General features: G+C 33.5%; 1 protein-coding gene across 1 annotated transcript in view; it reads left to right on the top strand.

Moving 5' to 3' along the window:
* Window positions 1-20,923: 20,923 nt before the first annotated feature.
* LOC119829287 (protein patched) overlaps window positions 20,924-21,823 on the top strand; it is a 25,402-nt gene continuing 24,502 nt past the window's right edge. The window contains exon 1 of the mRNA XM_038351732.1: window positions 20,924-21,606. Coding sequence (XP_038207660.1) covers window positions 21,457-21,606 — 150 coding nt within the window. The 5' untranslated portion in view covers window positions 20,924-21,456. The remainder of the gene's footprint in view (window positions 21,607-21,823) is intronic.

The raw sequence follows: 21,823 nt of genomic DNA, 5'->3' as shown, positions 1-21,823 counted from the left end.
GCTAAAGTTAAGGTTGAGATACGTATGAATGATAATTGCATATACTTTACTAATAAGATGTCATGCAAACGAACCACATTACTTACATTGTTTAATTACAAGACCAATAACAACAAAAAAAAAATCACTAAGGGAGTCGATACTTTTCAAATAGCAGAATAACCTCCCGAATTTATTATGTTTAGACATTTTTATGTTTTTTACAGGCACAAAACACGGCGTTCATCATAACTTTTTAAACCAATTCATTCAACATGAATGCATTTAATAAAATATTTTCACCAAATCGTCTATGGTCTGGATTATGTTTTATTACATCCAATCTGTCGTAGAAAATAAAGGTAAGAGCTGTCAGGTTCGCGTGAGTCATCCGGGCCACCGCGCTCGCTTGCTCGATTCAATTCAATACCAATGAAAAGATTAAACGATTGCCTGTCAGCCGTAATGTGAATCAAATGGCCAACCATACATTTAAAAACTATAAAAATGTAGCGACTGATGAAGGGACTGGCGTGGAAATAATTTACTGTCAGGGAAATATTGCGAGATCTTTTCTGTTCTGTTCTAAGAAATGCCTACTTCGATTTCATTACTTCAAGTTAAATTCGAGTAATTTTTCATATACTTTACATTAAATAAAGAATTATTTAAGGAATTAAAATTTATTTATTTAAGGAATTTAAAGTATATACCTAATTCAACACGCTACTTATACATTAATGCATCTAAATATTCCGGTATGCCGCTTTCAGGGAAAATATTGTAACAATTAGACAAAAAAAGATCAGTAATAATTTAACTACTATTAAACGTTAATTTTGAAGTTTTAAAGACTTCTAACAAAAATAAATAAAAATATCCAATTAATAACATTAATAATAATAAATTCTTTATTTGCCCTCACAAATCATTAAAATTATTATCGATATTTCTTTATTTTGTAAGGACATTCATAATTTAACATCTAGCTAGTCACCATAGCGTTCAACGCACTTTGATTATCATCAACTAGATAATACCTTTATATATGTGTGTATGTTTAGTATCGACATTACTCGCCAAGTTGAAGTTAGCACTCGAGTCACGCAGGAGCGCGTCAGACCACGCTAATTCGGCGCACTTCAACTTGCAACATTGTTCACAACCGCAAACACCGATTGACTTCGAAAGTTCCTAGACACAACAACGACAAATGAATAAAAGATTTGTGTGATTTGTGTTACTTTATTAGCAGGGTATGCTTGTTGCCGTGCAAACTCAAGTGCACTATTGATTTATTCGTCCGTGTTATTTTATCGCTTTTTATACAAGTATGTAATAAAACGAGTTCACGTATATTTGAAGTGTCGTCGATGGATCTAAATAAAACGTAAAGGGAAACTGATAAACATCCTCCCTACTAATCCTACTAATATTATAAATGCGAAAGTTTGTAAGGATGTGTGTGTGTTTGTTGCTCTTTCACGCAAAAACTACTGAAGCGATTGCAATGAAATTTGGTACGTAGATAGCTGAACAACTGGTATAACATATAGGCTACTTTTTATCCTGATATTCCTACTGGATACGGACTTACGCGGATGAATCCGCGGGGCGCAGCTAGTAAAATATAAAGCAACTCTTAAACAATTTTAAATTTTTAAAACTATGAAATAAATATATCACTTATTTTTTTGCTATGTTTACCTGTTTTTGTTCAACACGTCATAATTTGTATTGTGTATTGAAATAATGGCGTTATGACACTAACAACGGGTCTATCAGCGGCGCGGGTGGCCGGCAACTATGTCCGCATTGCCTATTTCTCGGAAGGTCACTGGGTATTGGCTTTGTAATTTGTATTAAGATGTAACGCTAGGAGATTGTAAAACTACGTAATTAAAGGATTTTCAGTTACTAAGAAGCAAGATTTATAACAAAATTAGGCTATCCTAATTTCCGATATTAAAGTAGGTAGTTTCTATTGTAGTTGATAAGCTCCGTTTGGATAATAGGCTTTTTATGTTCTTAATATTGCGGAATTCATGGAAACTTCGTATCATCTTTATAAGCGAATTTAATTTTATAGGTACATATTAATTTTTAACCATTGTAGTGTTGTATTATTAGTGAAGCTTTCGGACTTGAAAGCGAAGCGAAAAGTCGGGGGTTAGAGTACGGACAAGTATATAAAAAATAAATAGATTTTTTAATGTATCTCCACAATATTCTGCATTACCACTCAAAATGGCAAATGAAACATCGTGATACGGTATGTCGAAGAATCAAAAGTTCGACGACATAGTATGGTGGTTTATGCCCTGAATCCTTGTGTTCCTGAAGTAGGAACAGATATGGGCTGATGACGATGATGATTTATAACCATAGAATTAGGTACAACCGAGCGTTAGCTGTGTGAGAACAGTCAGGACAGCAATAATCAGGACTTCGGATTTCTATTTCTTTTTGTATAATCAGAAGAGTGTTCAATAAGCGATTTAAGAGCAACGCATAATTTCTTTAGAAAAATAATAGTTGTATATCCCTTTTTACTCTCTATATATCTATCTCTATATAAAGCCAATCTTATATCTTTAAACGAGCAATTCTTGTATATATATATATACCAACGATTTTCATGAAATTTAGTATATAGGGGGTTTCGGGGGCGATAAATTATCTAGCTAGGAATCTTTTTTAGAAAATGTCATATTCGTGTTTTATCGACTTAAACTTACTATTTTTACTAAATACTTAATATTTAGGAGGCCTTTGAGTAGTCCCAATTTATTATGACCCTTCCTGACATCTATTGGCGAATAATAATACTATTTTTTGGCGAATAATTAAAGTTAAAACAAAAAAAAAAGATACCGAGCAAAGCTCGGTCATCCAGGAACTGTATAAATTAACCCCGATTAAGTATGAGTTAGTGTATGTTTGTTTGCTTGTCTTTACTACACGTCGTATCGGAGCAATTTTATGATATAATATCTCTAATCTCTATATATATCTAAATATTTCATTCTCATGGCAAATTGACTCCGCAGACAGAGCCGCATGTCACAGCTAGTATACGTATTTAACAATTCAGAATAACATTATTCTGTTCATGTAATCATTCATTTAATGTAAAATCATAAGTACTAACCATACTATTATCCACAATACCATTTTTTTTAGAATTCGTGGTATTGTTTTGATGAAGGGGTTTTCAGAACACAAAATAGTACAAAATATTAATGCAGCTAAGTGATGTTACAGTATTACGGTTATGGAAAATATGCAAACAAATTGTGCGTATGTAGTACCTATGCAGTGCGATACAACACTTACACGATTAGTATTAAAATAATAAGTTTATTGCTGTACTTATGGAACGATATTTATGTAATTGTATAACGCAAGGTTTGTAGTTTGCTATTGAGCTGTCTTTATCGGTAAAATAGGCCATAAACATTGGTCTTTATGTTTTAATGCCTATAAATTATACTGCGGCAGGTCGCGCTTCAAAATGTATCCTTAAAGGATTATTTTATTTTATGAATGTTATTCCATACCTTAATGTAATAAAACATAGAATTTCACATAATATACAGTTTCAACTTTGAGGTGAGCTTAAAACATAATCAACTCGTAATATGAATTGTTATTTGTGATAGAACAGTGAGACGTGAGCAGATTAGTTGTGAGTGCGAGATTGAATATAACCGTAAATTAAAAACTCATCAATTCACTGTAGATACTAAAGTCAATTTTTATTAAAAAGTATTTATTTAAAAGCTGAAATTCGCAGTCATCTCTGACACCTATACTATTATCTGTATTATTTATTTAAATTAATTGATGAAACCGTGTTATGACGATTCAAAAAGTTCAGAAGTCTAATTGAACATTTTGGTTTGAGTTTGGCCAAATCGTTTTAATACTTCATGAGTGAATCTTGAATATCTTCATGTTGCACAAAATCATATTATAACATTTTGTAAGTAATAGAACTTTACATATATTTTATAGAGTATAAAATTTCACTACCCAATAAGATAAAATCATGACATAATAATCTTTATCAGACGTAAAACTAATAATACACTGCTGTTTAGTCATATCATTGTCTGATAAACCAGCGCGAGATATTCACGACGTTGAAATGTCCCGAGGTGACGCACCCAGACGCGTCGCTGCACTAGATGTGATGCGACGCGAGATAAATACTTGCTATCTATTTCAATTTCACTAGAGCGAGCTTTATATCATACAAATCTCGGCCTTATTCTGTCCGCCAACGGCCCGCGACAGACCACCCAAGACGCTGTGCCACTCCTAAACACATACAAAGCTTTTATCAGTTTGTTATTTAGGTATAGGTATACAAGAAACAACCAAATGATACTAATGGTACGACATTATATACGTTTCCCAAACGGCTTTAGTCGCCGATTATCTAATTTAGGCACAATAAGCTATAAAAGTAACATAATCGTAAATAAGTTCGAGACTTATTCTGTATGTATGTACTATGTACTATTCACTCGGGCCGTAGCGGTCGAGACGCAGCACTTAATTTAGCTAATGTAATAAATTGGTAATCATAAAATGAGGTATGTCTCGAGAGTTATTTAGTATGTCCAAAGGTTCGTTTGATAATAAAGCGTTGAGGTTTTTATTATTCGCGTTCTTACCGACCCTCATATTTCACGTTGTCTGGTCAAAGCGAATTGCTTGTCGCGCTCGTATGTCACACGGCCCGACCACTGCCGTATCGTTATTTTTACGAAATTTTCAGATTTGAATTGTGCATTGTTAAAGTTAATAAGAAATTATGAATAACATCTTTTAGGTTTCAAGGAATGATTGATAACTGTTATAAAGAAGTTTAAAATCTATTTTTTCTTTCAGAGATATTATCATACAATAAACTTCTTTATCAAAATATGTCTTTTACTTTCAGCATATGGATCAATAGTATAAAAATAATAATACTAAGTATAGTTAAGTTATATTATTAGTAGACTAGAGATTGGGATGAACATTTTATAACTATGTACATATTATCTATTTTCAAATTTATTAGAGACTTAATAACATCTGCTTAGTGAAAATGTATAAAAATATGTTGAGCAGAATTGAGATAATCAGTAAAGAGCATCAAGCGCATGAATGTCAGTCAATATATTGTATTAGACTGCTCTACTTTCGTTACAGATCTACATTCTGCTGAGACGCATCGCTTGATCAGCCTCAAAATTGAGTTAGATTTAATACGGACCTTAGTGCCGCACTTGGCAGAATTGCTGTCAAGTGACAGTATAATAAAATGATGCGGGTCGGGGCACGACGGGCGTTAACAACAGTTAAGTTAACATTAACATTACGGCGCTGACACAACTCCCCTTATCGGTAATATAAGAATGTTTTATCGCGAATGTTATAGCGATTTACGAGGCTATTTGCCTGTGTTCGAATCTTTTATAATTATAAAAAACATTTTAATGACTTGATTAAAGGAATTTTATGGGCGTTTATTGGCTCTCTGATATATATTATTATATGGAATAAATTATGTTTACTAACTTATTTTATTGTTGTTTTACGTAGAGATTATTATGACCTACACTTTTAAATTAAACTATCTGATGTCTGTATATTTTTCTTATCTCAGGGTATTAACACGTATTTAAAGAGAAACAATTAAAAAGCTATTAAAACGATACATAGCTTAATTTCACTCGTATTAATAACAAAATTAATACTTTTAGATATGTCTAATATTAAATACAATGGCCTGTTTATGTGTCATAATCAATAGAACAACAGGAAAGGGATGTTCATATTGGATTTCAATATAAGTGTCCACAATCGGGTCTCAACATCATGTTGTACATTGAAACTATAGGCTAGTGCCTGTATTCAATAGCCCATTCAGGCTCATGTTCGATACTCTTCATACAGCCTTCGCCGTGCAATCGTCGTGGGTGGCATTTTGCTCATGTCCCTTAGTCCTCACGAAAACAAAAAAGTCACATCTAAAGAAATTAGTCTCTCTAAAACATGGCCAGACATGTGTTACTTTTTGTTCACTCTCAATAAGATTTATGTGTTGGTTCTTCGATATAAACTTGCGGTCGTGTAAACGTTAAAAATCCGTGGTTTAATTAAATATAAGTCGGGCATATTTTCGAGATATTTTTATTGGTTGGTATGTTTGTATTTCAGAAGTGTTACCTGAGGGTTTGGTTTTTATGGTATGATAAGGATTGTTTGCGTTGTTCAGTGAGTGTTGCAGGTAGGCCGCGGAACATTGCGTAGGACAGGTAGCGTAAACAGCTACTGTACGCACCCTATGTACACACGGGCTTGGTCACACTAAATCCTTGTGACGTTACTTCTCTTGAAACATAATAATTTATTTGAGGCTGTAGAAAAAGTAAAGTGCATTTGTGTACGATTCACTAATTTGATTTGTTAAATTTTAACAATACTGATTATTTATGTGATGTATCTCATTCCATTTGGGTTATCGTATGCAATGGACTAAATCACTGATCAGTATTATCCATTTATAAATGGGGACCAGGTGAAGGCAAATAGAAATCGTTCAAATGCGAGTCGGACTTAAGAGATCCGTAACGAAGGCGACTGCGAAGTAAAAAATTGCCCTCCCCTATTTTTGACCTTGCTAACCGTTGCTTAACCTCATCATTTATTATTAATGTTATAGGGGTAACAAGTGTCATCTCTATAAATTTCAACTGTCTAACCGTGATAAGATTCATGAGATGTAGTGTGGTGATAGACAGACAGCAAGAACTTAATAACACAGTTCGTTTAACCTTAATAAAACCTACACAACAGCGAAATTGTTTAGCTAACAATCACCACGTGTATATTTATACGTAACACGATTCCATTATCTGCAAAATTTCATATTGTATGTCATATAACGAATGACTCCGGATTATGTCCCAAATATATGTGCACTAAAAGTCAAAACTTAGACCGTGAAAACCACTGCAAATCGTTGGAATGTCGAAGCAATGTATGACAAGGAATTAACGTTTGTTTATGCGTGGCTACTCGAAGTATCAAGCAGATGATAAATGTCTGCGCAAACATAGTTCTGTCCGACACTCCTTGTGCTAACACTTTTTATAAAGGCTCCTGTTCCTTCAACAAACTGATGACAGCTTCGAGTGAGGTAAAAAAAGTGCAAAGACGAGATTTAGTTTTTTGTACAATGCTTAGCTCGTTTCGTAAAGTATTACACAAGATAAGCTTCTTTTTGCATTCTTTATTTTATCCTTTAGGTTTTATTGGTGTTTTTTTCAAAGTTTAAGACAATATCTGGTAAGAGCGATTAGGTTGACTTGATAATAGTTTAACATTATTAGTAATATACATTGTTTCTCTTCCCACGAAGAGTTAGAGATAGCGAGACAGATTAATGTAGATAATCGAGGCGATCGATGGTGCAGTATCGACAGGAAGTATGGACAGATCCGTGACCGATATCGGGCGGCAATATTGGTATCCATTGACACACGATATAATATCTTGTCGTTAAAGTTACGACTATGGCAATGCAGTAACGCGAATTATGTTATGACAAAAAAATACGATTCACTCATTAAATGACGCATCAAATGTTGGTTTGACGTGACTCTGTGTGTGTATGCCTGTCTGTCTGTGGCATCATAGCTTGCGAACGGATGAACCGATTTTGATTTTTTCAAGGTGAATAAGTCAGTAGTTACGTATGTTTGATGAACATCGCCATTCTGTGAAAAATAAATAAATAAACTATTATTAAACACTCGTAATACGCCATACTAAAGTTAAATGCTTTGCATTTATACTTTCAGAAGGAATCTTCTCTTGTTTTAAGCTCTTCTTTTAAACGAATGAACTGATTTGGATGGAACTTGGTACAGATATCGTTTGTGACCCGAGAAAGTACATAGGATAATTTTTTCTCGGAAATCCTACAGTAACGAGAACTATCCGCGGAATTCAGAAAGATACACAATCTTGTATCTTCCTGTATATACATATATCCCTGGTATATGCGGACGAAGCCGTACGCGGAAAGCTATTTAAATATAATTTGTATACTTCTAAGTCCTTAATTCTGTAACGATATGTAGTAGCATAGTATTATGTTATCTGTGGTAGTAGGATAAACTGCATAGGTAAAATGGAAACGTACGAAATGTCTTGATTTAAGATGTGGATTTATTGATGTTGCGCTATGACTACGTTTGTTCAGCCAAATACCACCATGATGAATTGTAAAAAAAGCTTTTGGGAACTTCAAACATCCTCTCTTTCCACTGGCCGACTTGGTTTTTTCGGTAGCATCTGACAATTATGCGTTAATGATTGATTACTCTGTTTACCTTCAAATTCTGTGTGTCATTGTTTGGTCAGAGCGTCGCCGAGAACAAATAAATAAAAAAAAACACTGAATTCAATTCTTTTAAGTACTGGAAATGGCTTATTTTTATTAGCTTTATATATTTTTTAATAATTAACATCTATGTATATGATATTTATTAATTATCAACATAGATACTATATATTAAATCAATCGTGAATGAAAAGTTATGATACAATTTACTTTATCAAAATTTTATTCAGGAAGCTTTTAGAACTTATTTAAACCGTAATTAAACGATATTCCTCCAGATATTACCCGTATTTAGACGAGATAGTTATCAAACGCAAAGCAATGTCTATATTCGTATCTATTGTATTGTATCATTATTTCTATGTTTGCAGTCGTTCCAAGTCGACATTATAGCCGAGAGCGGCGTCTGAAGCTATTTACGGTCTATTGTGTGTACTATTATCTTCTGAGTCCTACTAATTGAGTCATCCCACACCAGCCGGGCATTGTTTGCAAAATTTAACCATAACCGCTGCACAATGCACGAACGATGTGGGTGGTTTTATTCGAATTCCATTACCTAGTAAGGTATTTTATCGTTTCCAAGTATGCGACCGCGGTCTTCTTTGTCTTAGAGTATAGTATTATCTTAAATAACATATATCGTTAAAGTATTAACAATATTTATAATGTCACTAACGAATGTTCATGGATATCGAAGCTTTCGATAAAATATGACAGAAAAAGTATGAAAAGAAACGCATCAGGGTGCATGACGAAAGTCCAATCTACCCGCCGTACTGCGAGTCGCAGGGTTGCGCCGGCGCAGAAGAAAAGCGTACAAATTGATCATAATGCTGTGACGACAGACTGACAACGACCACCCACCTTGAAATATGATTATGGTATTCCGCCATATAAGTTAATATCCATCTATTATAGCAAAGACCCATGCTGCTTGCGTGACCCATGTTTGTAATCTGGAACTATTAAAATGTTCTGTCTATGAAAACCAGTAAGTTGTGTTTAGATTACCTACGGTTGTTATTTAAACGATTTTCCACGTTTGCTGGGATCATTACGTTGCGTTGTCTAACGTTAAGAGAATCCATAATGCTCTTTTTTATATGAAAGAAAAAATAATATATTGTGGAATTTAAAAGCAACGAAGAAAATCTCTCCTCGCAAATTGACTCCCCTTTAACGATGGTCGATGATGTATAAGTTATATTTATTTAATTAAGACAAATTAGTATTGTTTTAACTTTTTTGTAGTAGTTATTATTTAATTAAGACTAAGCTTCAAATTCACGGAATAAATAAACGCTAGCGTGGCCCTCATAAGTTGTAATGGCCTCTCACGTGCGTTTCTATCCTTTCCTGCCATTAGAATCCTTAATTGCTCTGAGATTGGTTGTGTTACTCTCCTTTATGGTAAAGCGGTCAAACTTAATTGTTTTTATGAGCGTCTGTTTTTTGAGCTTTGAATTATTAGTTTTAACATTTTCATGCAGGTGGTCTGTTACTAATGGTGTCTAGAGCATTTTAACCGACTGTAATCACTAATTAAATGGTACTTTATTTTTTTTCATTGCTCGTTTCGAGACTTTATTGCATTGGCAAACGTTGTGGTTAATTACTTTTATTGCTGTGTAAACATTTCACTGTAACTGGATGTGCTTATTAAAAGGAATCGATATGGATTAATTGACTGTATTCTAGTGAATTATATAATAACATCTATAACTTGTTTTTCACGTGGGTTGTCGTGGAAATGCAGAGACTGACTATCGAGTTTTAATAAATTTTCTATTTGTAAATACTATTATTTAGAAAGGTTGTCAGTATTTGAAAATTCCTAATGTTATACGACCATATGTTTAAACTAAAGTGAATTTATATATAAAGTATATTAAATGTGGGATATTTTTAATGTTTTTGATATTAAATTTGATGCAACAGAGGATATATGGAGGGTGTTTGTACGGATAAGGTCGATCGTGATTCATTTAATGAAAAAATAGCTAGAAGTAATCCTAACACTAAATGCCGTTTGCTGGAATCTAAGAAAATTGTGCGAAACATGATTCAGACCGTTAGTCTGAAGGAAACCAATTTAAAGTGAAAGAATCTTTTCAATTACTAGGAACGTATAGATATATTTCTACGGATTATCGATTAACCAAGAATTAATGTAAATTGATAATCGAAAATACGATAACAATTGTAACTTGATATACATATATACTGAGAATTGTACGAGATGAGAATAAATTATTGATTTATTCTGGTTTCGTTGGCGATGATTATTATATTTGATAAGTCCTACAGCTCCCACTCTATGAGTTTCCTAATATCCTAAACTAGAAACTTGATTTAACTTCTTGGCATTCTAATTTGCAATATACATTTTTACCTAAACTTCATTGCACTGATGAAGTAGACAGTTTTAAAGGATAGTTGAACAAATAAAGTTTGAATACATGGGGCTGCTATATTTAGGAGGTTGTGAAGGTGAGGAAGTGATAGTAGCGCTATCCCGTCACCGAGACATACAGAGATCTGTAGGCTACACCTAAGTGCGATCTATCCGATGACGGAGTATACTAGTTGATTATTGTGTTTATTTGCGCGTGGCGTGTGTTAATGCGGTGTGTGTGTGTGTGTACGCGCGGCCCACCCAGAGCGAGGCCACACACAGAGCCCACCCACGTTGCAGGGGCGCCCCGGCCGCGGTCCGTACTATCACTGCCAAACCGCTACCGTACATCGATCTGCTTTGATTGACATATGCCTACGAGCTGACGGAGATTTGTATCAAATGCACGCCTGGGAGCAACGCGCGTCTCTTACACGCGTTACTTTGTACCTATAATACTACGGAATTTAAAGCGTGGTGAATAAAAAAAAACAAAACAAGTCTTATTCGAAACATTATTTTTACTCTATAGTTAATAAATAGACATAACGTTAAAATGGCCATCGTTTGATTTAAATTTAGTAGGTTCTATTATTATCTATTAAAATATAAAATAACAAAACAATTTCTATTAATATATGAACCTACTACACATGTAGTGACTACAACCTATAAGTATATAACTGTACACTTCTGTATTGCGTAAATAATTTATCTTGTAATTAGGTAGTCCTAAATCATAGTAATTTAATACTAGATAATTCATGTGCCTGCATCGGGTCAAACAAGCAAAAGTCGTAAGTCACGTCGTATAGTAGAGAGAGCACATTATTCAAGTTCCAACGGAAATGAAATTCAATAGATGTTTGCTTAATACATTGCGTATTCGCAACAAAGTCAGTAATTTATCAGAGCTCTTTCGATCTTCGCAATCAATCATTAAATGCAACATTTGCATTGGATTCGTTATGTTATCAATTCGGAAAGCTGTAGTACCAGTTGTTATACAATCAATTCTGGATACTTATTACTAGTCATGTTGTGTCATATTTTACATAAAAAACGAAAATTTTGTAATTTAAATCGAACCTTTTCGACAACATGGCATCATTTTTAAGGCCTATTATATGATTGTTGAGTCTGTTATAAATATATTTTTTAATAAGACGTGAAGTCGTTGGAGCAGAGCTGGCTGATACAGTCGCGTGCGCAACGACTGCCGAATTTCGCTTACGCCCAATAAAATAAGCTACCGTGTAAGCTGTGTGTGTGTTAAGATGAAAATTTAGGATATCTATCTTTTCAAATCCAACGTTGATTAATATATATATATATATATATATATAATATAGTCTATAATAAATTAACACAAACAAAATAATAAAAAGCACTGGTAGGTACGATTTGTAAGAATAAATTCAGATACACACATTTTCTGGTAATTAGTGTTCATGTTAATTTTAAAAGTTTTCCGTTTTTAAATTTTATACACTCATAACTTTTTGGGGAACAAACATTATAGACAATATAATTGCAATCTGGTAATGATTGATAATGTGGTAGGAAAAAATACGGTGTATATTAAACATATTTCTGAAGATTGATTGTCGTTTACGAGGCAATGTTATTTGTAGATTCGCTTTTTTATTTCAGTTCGAGAGCTTTTTTTAATCTGGAGAAGGGAGCCTGTCGCCACGTAATTACCGTATCTTTTGACACGTAATGATTCTGGCTCCGGGGACCTGCGTCACAGACTAAAATATAGACCGCCATGAGTGTAAAAATACATTAAGAGTGTTTGACAAATATTAATTTGTTCGAGATCGAATGAAGTGTAAGACCATTAATCAGTCGAAAAAGGTCTTAATCCTTCTACGTAAGGTCTTTAGCAAAGTCAAGAGCGGATAATAAAAAACAACTTCAAGATTAGTCCTAATAATACTCCAACAAAGGAGTTAAAATACCCATCGTATTTTAACACGTACACTCCTATAGAATTGTTGTTTCTATTTGAAATGATGACCAAAAATTGAAAAAAATCTTATTTTTTAACATATACATATATATAAACTCTTCTTTTTCACATATATCAATTTCAAACTGTATCTTAATCTAGAAAGAGGTGGCATCAAGTCACATCTATATATTCGCGAATCTTTGACGAAGCGGTATCGTCTGTATCGCTACTGAGAACTGAGGCTAGGCGTGTTCAATCACTAGTCTATCAATATTCGTCAGCCCTATTGAGATGTTTAGCTGAGCCGCCGATTTTAGTTTGCAATTCGCCCGGAACGCGTTTCCGCCGGTTTTTATCTGACCCAAAACCACTTCATCGTCCCTTTTTATAGATAATGGTGTGTCTATAGTTTTTTGTAGTTCGATAGGTCGCATTAGGAAGGTACAGTTTGATAGATATATGTATATAAATGTTAATGATTTTTATACGCATGTCATATAAGTGTATTACATTATCATGTTATTTTAGGTAGCTAATGAATTGGCATTTTTCTTGATCTCAGCACTTTTGACTGCAAACCCATGCATGCATTGCATTTATTTATTTATTAAAAAAGCTGTTATTTGTAAAATAGACATTAATGGCCGGCAAACCTTCCGGATATATTCTATAGTATAAATTATACCTACGTAATTTTCCTTTCTAGCACGCTTTCCTTTCTCCACGCTTTAATTTCTTTTAAGTAATTTTTTTTTTATATATAATCTATAAATAAGTAGTTCTGCCCTTCCGAACCCGCGGCCAAAACGAGATATTTTTATAAGCAGCTTTTGTGTTATTATTTTGATAATACTCAAAGAACGCTTTAGTTTTAACGTGAAATAGTATCTTATTGACAATAATCCATATATGATTCCAAACTCGCGTGTATAATATATACATACCATAAAATACAAGCAGCTGAAGAAAAAAATCTTGTATGTAATCATTATATAATGGATGTATTATATACACAATGTTCGTCTTGTTTACATAAAAACTTTGAACTTATATGAGCACACAGTTCAAATGTATCAATAAAACGAAATATATAGTAAAATTAAGTAGTAAAGACAACTTTTATGTTTCTTTTCTTTATTTGCGAATCCATAAAGGTAAATAAGCTATACATCAAGGCTTACAAACCTTGTAACATTGTATCTTTAACGTCTGTAATTAGCAGTAGTGCAATGTTTTACTAGCCATAAAATTTAATGTCCTCACTCATTACATCTTGTTGCGGTGACTTGTCATAATAATTACCTTGTATTTGTTTAAGTGTGGCGAATTTTTTGAAGAACAGTACGACATTTAAATATAGTTAATAATTGGAGGCAGTTACAGTGGTTACAGAGTTTTGGATGGATGATTTAAAAGTAAAACTCCATGTCATATATGGGCATGTATACATGATCTTTTACAGGTAACCTTCTAATACATGTAAGCTTTTACATGATAACAATTTATACATTAAAATGAAAGTTTCTTTGAATAAACGAGATCACGCATGCTTCTACACACCTAAATTCTTGGGATTCTGGACTGATACAAATATATGTCCTTTAAGAAAAATTCCCACATAATAAAATAACAAAACATCGGATTTTTCATTTACCAAAGACGAAGCATTTTTATTTACTAGATTTAAAAGGACGTATATTGTTTTAACATTCAAACATTTAATTTAATAAACTGCTTTAAGGACACTTTTAATATTATAACTAAGATCGTATATTCAGGAGGATGTAGAGTCACGTCTCTATGGCAACGTTCGGGCTTTTTGTGCCGCACCGGACCACCCACCTCGACTGCTACATAATTTTATTGTACAATAAACTAATTTATTGCTTCATATGACTATTTATGTTTTTATTTATAAGGGCTTTTTGTAAAAGAAACGCAGAGTTCGCGGTTGGTGCGGAGCGCAATATTTTTGTGGTCAAAATTTTTATCAGTCTGTGGAGGTAATTTTTTATTAATTACAATTTAAAGTAAATCATTAAAAGTACGTATGTTTGTTTGATAAAAAAAAATTGCATTGTTATATTCACAAATAGTGATAAAGCTTCGAACTAGCTGGACTGATTAGACTATACTTTATACTATAATAATATAAAGCGTAGAGTTGTTGTTTGTTTGTTTGTTTGTTTGTTTGTTTGTTTGTTTGAACGTGCTAATCACAGGAGCAACTAAACCGTTTTTAAAAATTCCATTCCTATTGGATATGTGCTTGATTCCTGAGTGCTTATCATTCGGTGGCTGTATGCTACATTTATGTACAAATCGATAAACGATGAATCAACATTTACGAGATTGTAAGACTACACAAAAAATATAATTTAGTCCTACTTATATGGCAATGTTGCAGACAACGTTCTATTAGTTAATCAAGAACCACTAGTCAAGATGGATGGAAGCTTTAAACAGCCATTTCAGTGATAATTGCGTTTGTTACAAGAAGTAGTGCTCTGCTATTAAAGGAGAAGCGTGTATAACGTTTAGTTAATGTGCAGTACTTTTATTCTTGTGGTATGACCATGTTACATAGTCTACGCGTGTTTAATTATTTGGACGGAAATTAATTCCCTTTTAATCTCATAGAACATGTATTTAAAACCATCTTAAACACAATGTAAATACATTTGCGGGTAGCTGAAAATAAAATATGCGTAAAGTGATTTTATATGAAGGATTTGTTTACTAGAGTCTTGTAGTCTTTTTGGTTTTTACTGAGAATATCCACATAGTTTTAACAGTTGTATAATATATAGCAGATATGTAAATATGGGATGCAGGGTGGAAAATTTTGTTATTTACGTTAAAATACTTATTGCGTATAAAACCTTTTATAACATCATGGCAATGAGTCAAACTTGATATACGAGTACATAACATATATATCGTATAGGCCAATATCCTCCTCCTTAACTTCCAAGTCCTTTCCTTTCTTCTCGTCAATCCTTTCGCCAAGTCGCCTTGCCATTTGTAGACGCGTAAGATCTGCTATCAACTTTATGCCTCTTCAAATGTCCATAAGGACGGTGGCAGCGCTTACCATCAGGCGACCCACCAGCTCTATTACTGACGATGACATAAAATAAAATAAAAAACTATAATTATAACAACAAATAATTTCATATATCTAATTTGATTCGATCTAGAAAGAAGGTTCCTCCTACAATCATTACATACACAATAATTTTTCATTTGTAAAATATGTAGTTTTAATATAGCATAGGTACACATTACTACACACTGTATAAAAAAAAATCAATAGATATAAGATAGCAAACGAAAAAACAATACGTGTAAGGTATGTATGTGAATTCTCAATTCGCAATCGATATAGGTACACATTGCAAAACATCAAGTCGGCAGATGTATTGAATTATAAGGACATTTAGATGCATGTTCATGAAGACAGGCTATAGAGACGTCAGTCCGACCACCCACCGTGCCTGGGCTACCATCGACACGATACCTACTTGGGAATCATTGTCCAATAGGTTGAAAAGACTCGATTGACGTACTCTTGAGTGCCTATTCAAAAATTCATCCGGGCTCTAACGAACTTATACTAACAAAATTTGTATTCAACATTGAAAACACCTATTTTCTTGGTGCAAAACATAGAAAACAAATAGCTGTTTATTCACGTAACGAGTCAATAAATAAGTTTGCATTTAAAAAATCATCCACTCGTTTATTGTAGGTATAATGCAAATGCGTCAAGTGCGAAGTGTGTACTTCGCAGTCTGCAAGTTAATTCAATTGTTACATAACGCAACTCGAAAACAAATTGTTTGATAATGTTTATCGTATCTCTAAGACGGCAATTTATCCAATTAGGTGCTCGCTCGCGGCGGGCCACCCACGACGCGAGGCTATTAAAGTTAAATTATAAATTATTTACCTTTTATTTTGGGTTACAAGCTGCGCTTTTTTCAGTTTTCTGTACGTTCAAGATTTTAAAGGAATGGTATTGCGTGAGGATAAATTTCTTTGCACTTTGTACACATAATTAAATGGTTATATCTATTTTAGCTGTACGGTGTAGTCTCTAGGAAAAGTGAAAGTAATGAAAGTAATTAACGTAGGTACTGCAAATCCTACTTCCTATCCTACTAATATTAATTTGTATGGATATGTGTGTGCTTGTTGCTCTTTCACGCAAAAATTACCAAACCGATTGCAATGAAATTTGGTACGTATACAGTTGGACAACTGGAATAACATATAGGCAACTTTTTATCCCGATATTCCTACGGGATACGGACTTACGCGGGTGAAACCGCGGGGCGTAGCTAGTTAACTATAACTCTTCGCAGCTCTGATGTAGCTTTCTTAGTACTAACTGTTATACTATTGTAAGACATAAATACGCATTCTTTTGTATAAAAATTCATGTGAAATATTATTATGGAATGTGGGTTTTGATTGCGGATTATCAATAAAAAATAATTAAAAATGTCAATATATTTTCTATTCTTTTATTTCTTACCCATTCTGATTCTACAATGTAACTATACTATAATCTAATGACTTTAAACCGAAAAGTTTGCCATATATGTATTTATCATGTTTTATGTATCTACAACCAGAAAAATTTATATGCAAAATCTATAAATTTATATAGGACCACCTCGACGCATATTCGTAGGTACTAAGAGTAACGACTTACTTTGTATGGGTCAGAATAGATATAATAATAAAAATGGAGACCTCATAAAAGTTAATTTATGCGAAATTTAATACGCAAAGCCTGACCTCTACAAACGGTTTCTAAATCAAAGAATTTATTACAGTAACATCATTAATATTTAACGAGCGATATCCGTGATTCGCAAGTTTATTTGGAGAAGAGCTATTGCAATAAAACCCATTTGTATCAATCAATCCCTTTTAATTATCATTCACATTTAACACTCTATGTTAACTCAATAATTAGCCAAAGTATAAAATGCAAAATGTATTTTTCTTATATATAAAATTCAATTGCTGTTCGTTAGTCTCGCTAAAACTCGAGAATGGCTGGTCCGATTTTTATGATCATGATTTTGGTGCATTCTGAATAGTCCAAAGAAGTTTTAATAGGTAAGAACAATAGGGAGGCGGGCGAAGCCGCTAAAGATATTTAATTGTCATATATGGAGACGTCGTAACAATATAAAAATAATAAATATAGTATAAAAAACTAAAAACACGCTTCAACGAGATTGTTTCTTTAGCTTTTATAAATAACTAGCTGTAACCTCTCGGTTTTACCCGCGTAAGTCTGTATTACGTAGGAATATCGGGATAAAAAGATGCCTATGTGTTATTTCAGTTGTCCAGCTATACGTACCAAATTTCCCTGCAATCAGTTCAGTAGTTTTTTTTGCGTGAAAGAGTAACTAACATCCATACATACGTACATCCATCCATACTTACAAACTTTGGCGTTTATAATATTAGTAGGATTAAATCCGTTTAAAGTGAGTCAAAATTGAGTGTAAAACAGTCTATTTACATACAAACATTCAGGTGAAGCTAATAAAAGCGTGTTAAAAATAGTGTTACTTAATTGAAGACCTTTGTTCATTTTAGATCTTGGGATCTAGTTCAATTGTACAATTAATCTACATTTAGCACCTGCATCAATTCTCATTCTTTCTTATTTTATAGTGCTTGAATATAATTAAGATAAGTTTTATTACACATAATTCTTACAACACCAATCTTAATATTTACAAATGCATACAAATGCTTCGGATAATTTACAATAAAGTAGTAAAGTTTCTAATTACCTACAACAGAATAATATTAACCAGCTACCTAATTCTAAGAGTACGATAACAGAATTCTACACGCATAAAACTTCGCTAACCTAGTCGTAAATTATCGTATAATTGTGCCTTGTTTAAATTAGAATATTGATTCGAGTCATTGAAACGCACACTGTGTACAATAGTGCCACTAGAAAATGTCACTTGAGTTTTTTATTGCCCTCGTAAAACAAATATGTGGCGGTTTAGAATACAAGCTAATACGTTACGGCAAATAAATATGCAAATCAGGTTTACGTAGGTTTTAATTTAATTTAGTTTTGAATAATGTCATTAATTTTAATCTATTCCGTTTAGCTTAGAGTATCTTAATTTATTAACATGATACATCCGAAAAGCTTAAATATAATTTTAAATAATCGACCAGTAGGTAAAAGTGTATAGGTAATGTTAATAACAAATGAGTGAATTTTAATTCCATTCGAAAATTGTGTTTGAGAGGGATAAGCATCAAATTGGTAGCATTTCTGTGATCTATTATGGCCAGACTTACGACCTGTCCCACTTGTTAAGTTTAAGATCTCACGATTACTAATTACTTTTACTTACAACATCAAATTTCGATTGCAAGTTGTACTACAATGTCATTAACAAAAAAAAAAATTATATTACTTCAACCATACGTCATTAACCAAAAAAAAAAATTATAGTAATTCAACCATACAACCAACACATTCAACCGTGCGATCGTAGTATGGAGGTACTCTGCTCTGCTATCGGTGGTGCGAAAGATGAATCTTTTGACGACCATATAAGTACATATAACATTGACTCGTTAACTTCATAATGTAATATTTTTCAACTTCTCAAAAATGAAGAGTTTATTAATTCGACTGTATTTTATTAGTTTGTTAGGTACCTCAAAACATTCTACTCGGTGAACCGATTTCAATGACTCTTTTAAGGCAGAACAGCTTTTTGCTGAGTCAGCTATATTATTATTATAAATATAAGAGTATTAAGTATAATTAAATTGCGCCAATGTATGCGTAATTGAATTATAATGCTTTGTGATCTCAATTTGGTGTCTCACGCGATGTTTCCTAGAAGATGTATAGAGAGGCACCCCGTGGCGTTTTCGCCAGAAGTGTCAAAACGTCTAAGGTAAACCACCCCGAAGGAAATATAAACGAAATGTTTATAGTACACCGGATCAAAAGAATTTGATCCCTATACCCAAGCGATAAAGAATATGATAGTTCCTTGATCGTATTTGATTTCGGGACTACATTTGATGATTTGCGGTACGTATATCATGGAATAGATCTTTACGACGCATTCCTGCTTTTGAGATTGAGCTCAATAGTTTCGTTTACACCTCCTGAAGTTCTGAGAAGGTTTAAAGGGTATTTATATTGTCGTCAGGTGTCACTCGGTGTATTCTGATTGCAACTTAATTATCTGTTACAATGCTGGATGCATACTAGGGTTATAATTAAATTATGCTACATACTTATTTAATTAATAAAGTTATACACCCCTCGAATTAACACGCAATTGCAAATTTTGGATGGTTTGTGATGATGGTCAGTGGCATATACTTAAACATTTTATTTTTTACAGTAACATAAATTATATCAAATCATGCAATGTCACTTTACGCCTAAAGATGTAGCCAATTATTTACCTATTTATATTTTGAAGTAATATTATACATTAGTTATTTGAATACATAGATGAACACATGGTAATGGAAATACACATTATCATCACTATATCTAAATATTTGTGTACTAATCATAGATGTACATAATTTTCATATTGATTTTTTGGCTTTTTTACTTAATAACTCTTTGGTTTCTTTTAATACAATCCCTTTGTAGAATAGACTATCAGAAGTTTCGATTGTAATTTAAGCATTTGTGGTAAGTTCTTGATTGGTGCAGTTTGCTGCTTAGTCGTGTGGATGCACCGGCACTCGCCTGGCACGCCCGCTAAATAAATTCATTAGTTAAATCACCGTCGGCGGCGTTTTATGTCGGTAACATCAAAGGACCAGTCTGCCGCCCTGCCGTGGGCGCGTTCGTTCGACTTTTTACTTAAAAACCTCTGTAAACAAAACGATATGGTATCGAATATTTGATCCATATTTATTATTTGTACACATATATAGATAATATTTGCTTAGTGTACTTACCATCATAAAAAACTTTTGAATGTTTTTAAATATTTCTTCTTCTTTTATTTTATTCGATTACTTACTTTAGAGCCTTATAAATACTATAATGTCCGTGTTGTAATTATATAGCTTTGAAATATTTGAAATAAATAAAACAAATTAAGTCACTAAAATAATTTAACCCTTATGTGTGTACTAAGATTACTCGATTTGTTAAAATAAATTTAATTATTATGTGAATCATCTGTTTACTAAGGGCATAGCGCGGTGTAGTGATGTACACATTGCAACTGCAAGTATTACGATCAGTTTCATTCAATCGTTTTATTTTCAAGTGTTTAATACCCTGTCTCAAAATTAGAGCGAGAAAGACATATAACTTGTGTGGTCCTTTGGCCGTTTACTCGAACGTATTCGTTAGCATTCGGCTGACTTCGTACTACAGAGCGGCAACATAATCCAGCCGAAACATGATGGCGGCCCAACAAATACTCGAGTTCATTTTTGATTCAGTCTTGCTCGGACAGTGCCAGCCGGAATACGTGATTGTGGCGCTAAAAAATAATCGAAACTATATCGTTTCGTGTTCAATTCCGTTAGTGATAAATAGAAGTGCAGAATTCAGGTGTAATTGTGTGGTTATGTGGCGGCGAGTGATATGACATCTTGTGCCGCCAGACGGACTCCGGCCGTCTTCATGAGGATACTGGTGACAAGTTTGGCCCCGAGATCATGGTGGCTCCCGATTCCGAGGCTACTTCGAATCCTCGGATAGCGGCTGCACAAGAGAGCCCCTCCGCCGCCGAGGCGCGCCACAGCGCTGATTTATACATACGGACCAGTTGGGTCGACGCAGCTTTAGCACTCTCAGAACTTGAAAAGGTGCAGTGTTTACTTACTTTAAATTACAACTCACTCATATGAAATTACAGTGTTGAATTCCATTTGTCGTATTGCACGTGTGATTGTTTTTCTGCGAATGTCAATCGCTCTTACGAACGCGGCAGTGCGGGGTTGTGGCGCCGACTAGTGGTAAGCGTGCGTACTATCAAGGCCGCGCGTATTTTGAGGCTTAAATAAAAGTTAAAAATCCACTGGT

Source organism: Zerene cesonia, chromosome 10, assembly GCF_012273895.1.
Source record: "Zerene cesonia ecotype Mississippi chromosome 10, Zerene_cesonia_1.1, whole genome shotgun sequence".
NCBI classification, from domain to species: domain Eukaryota; kingdom Metazoa; phylum Arthropoda; class Insecta; order Lepidoptera; family Pieridae; genus Zerene; species Zerene cesonia.
Note: the sequence above shows the minus strand (reverse complement) of the source record. Positions and strands in the feature narration are given on the sequence as shown.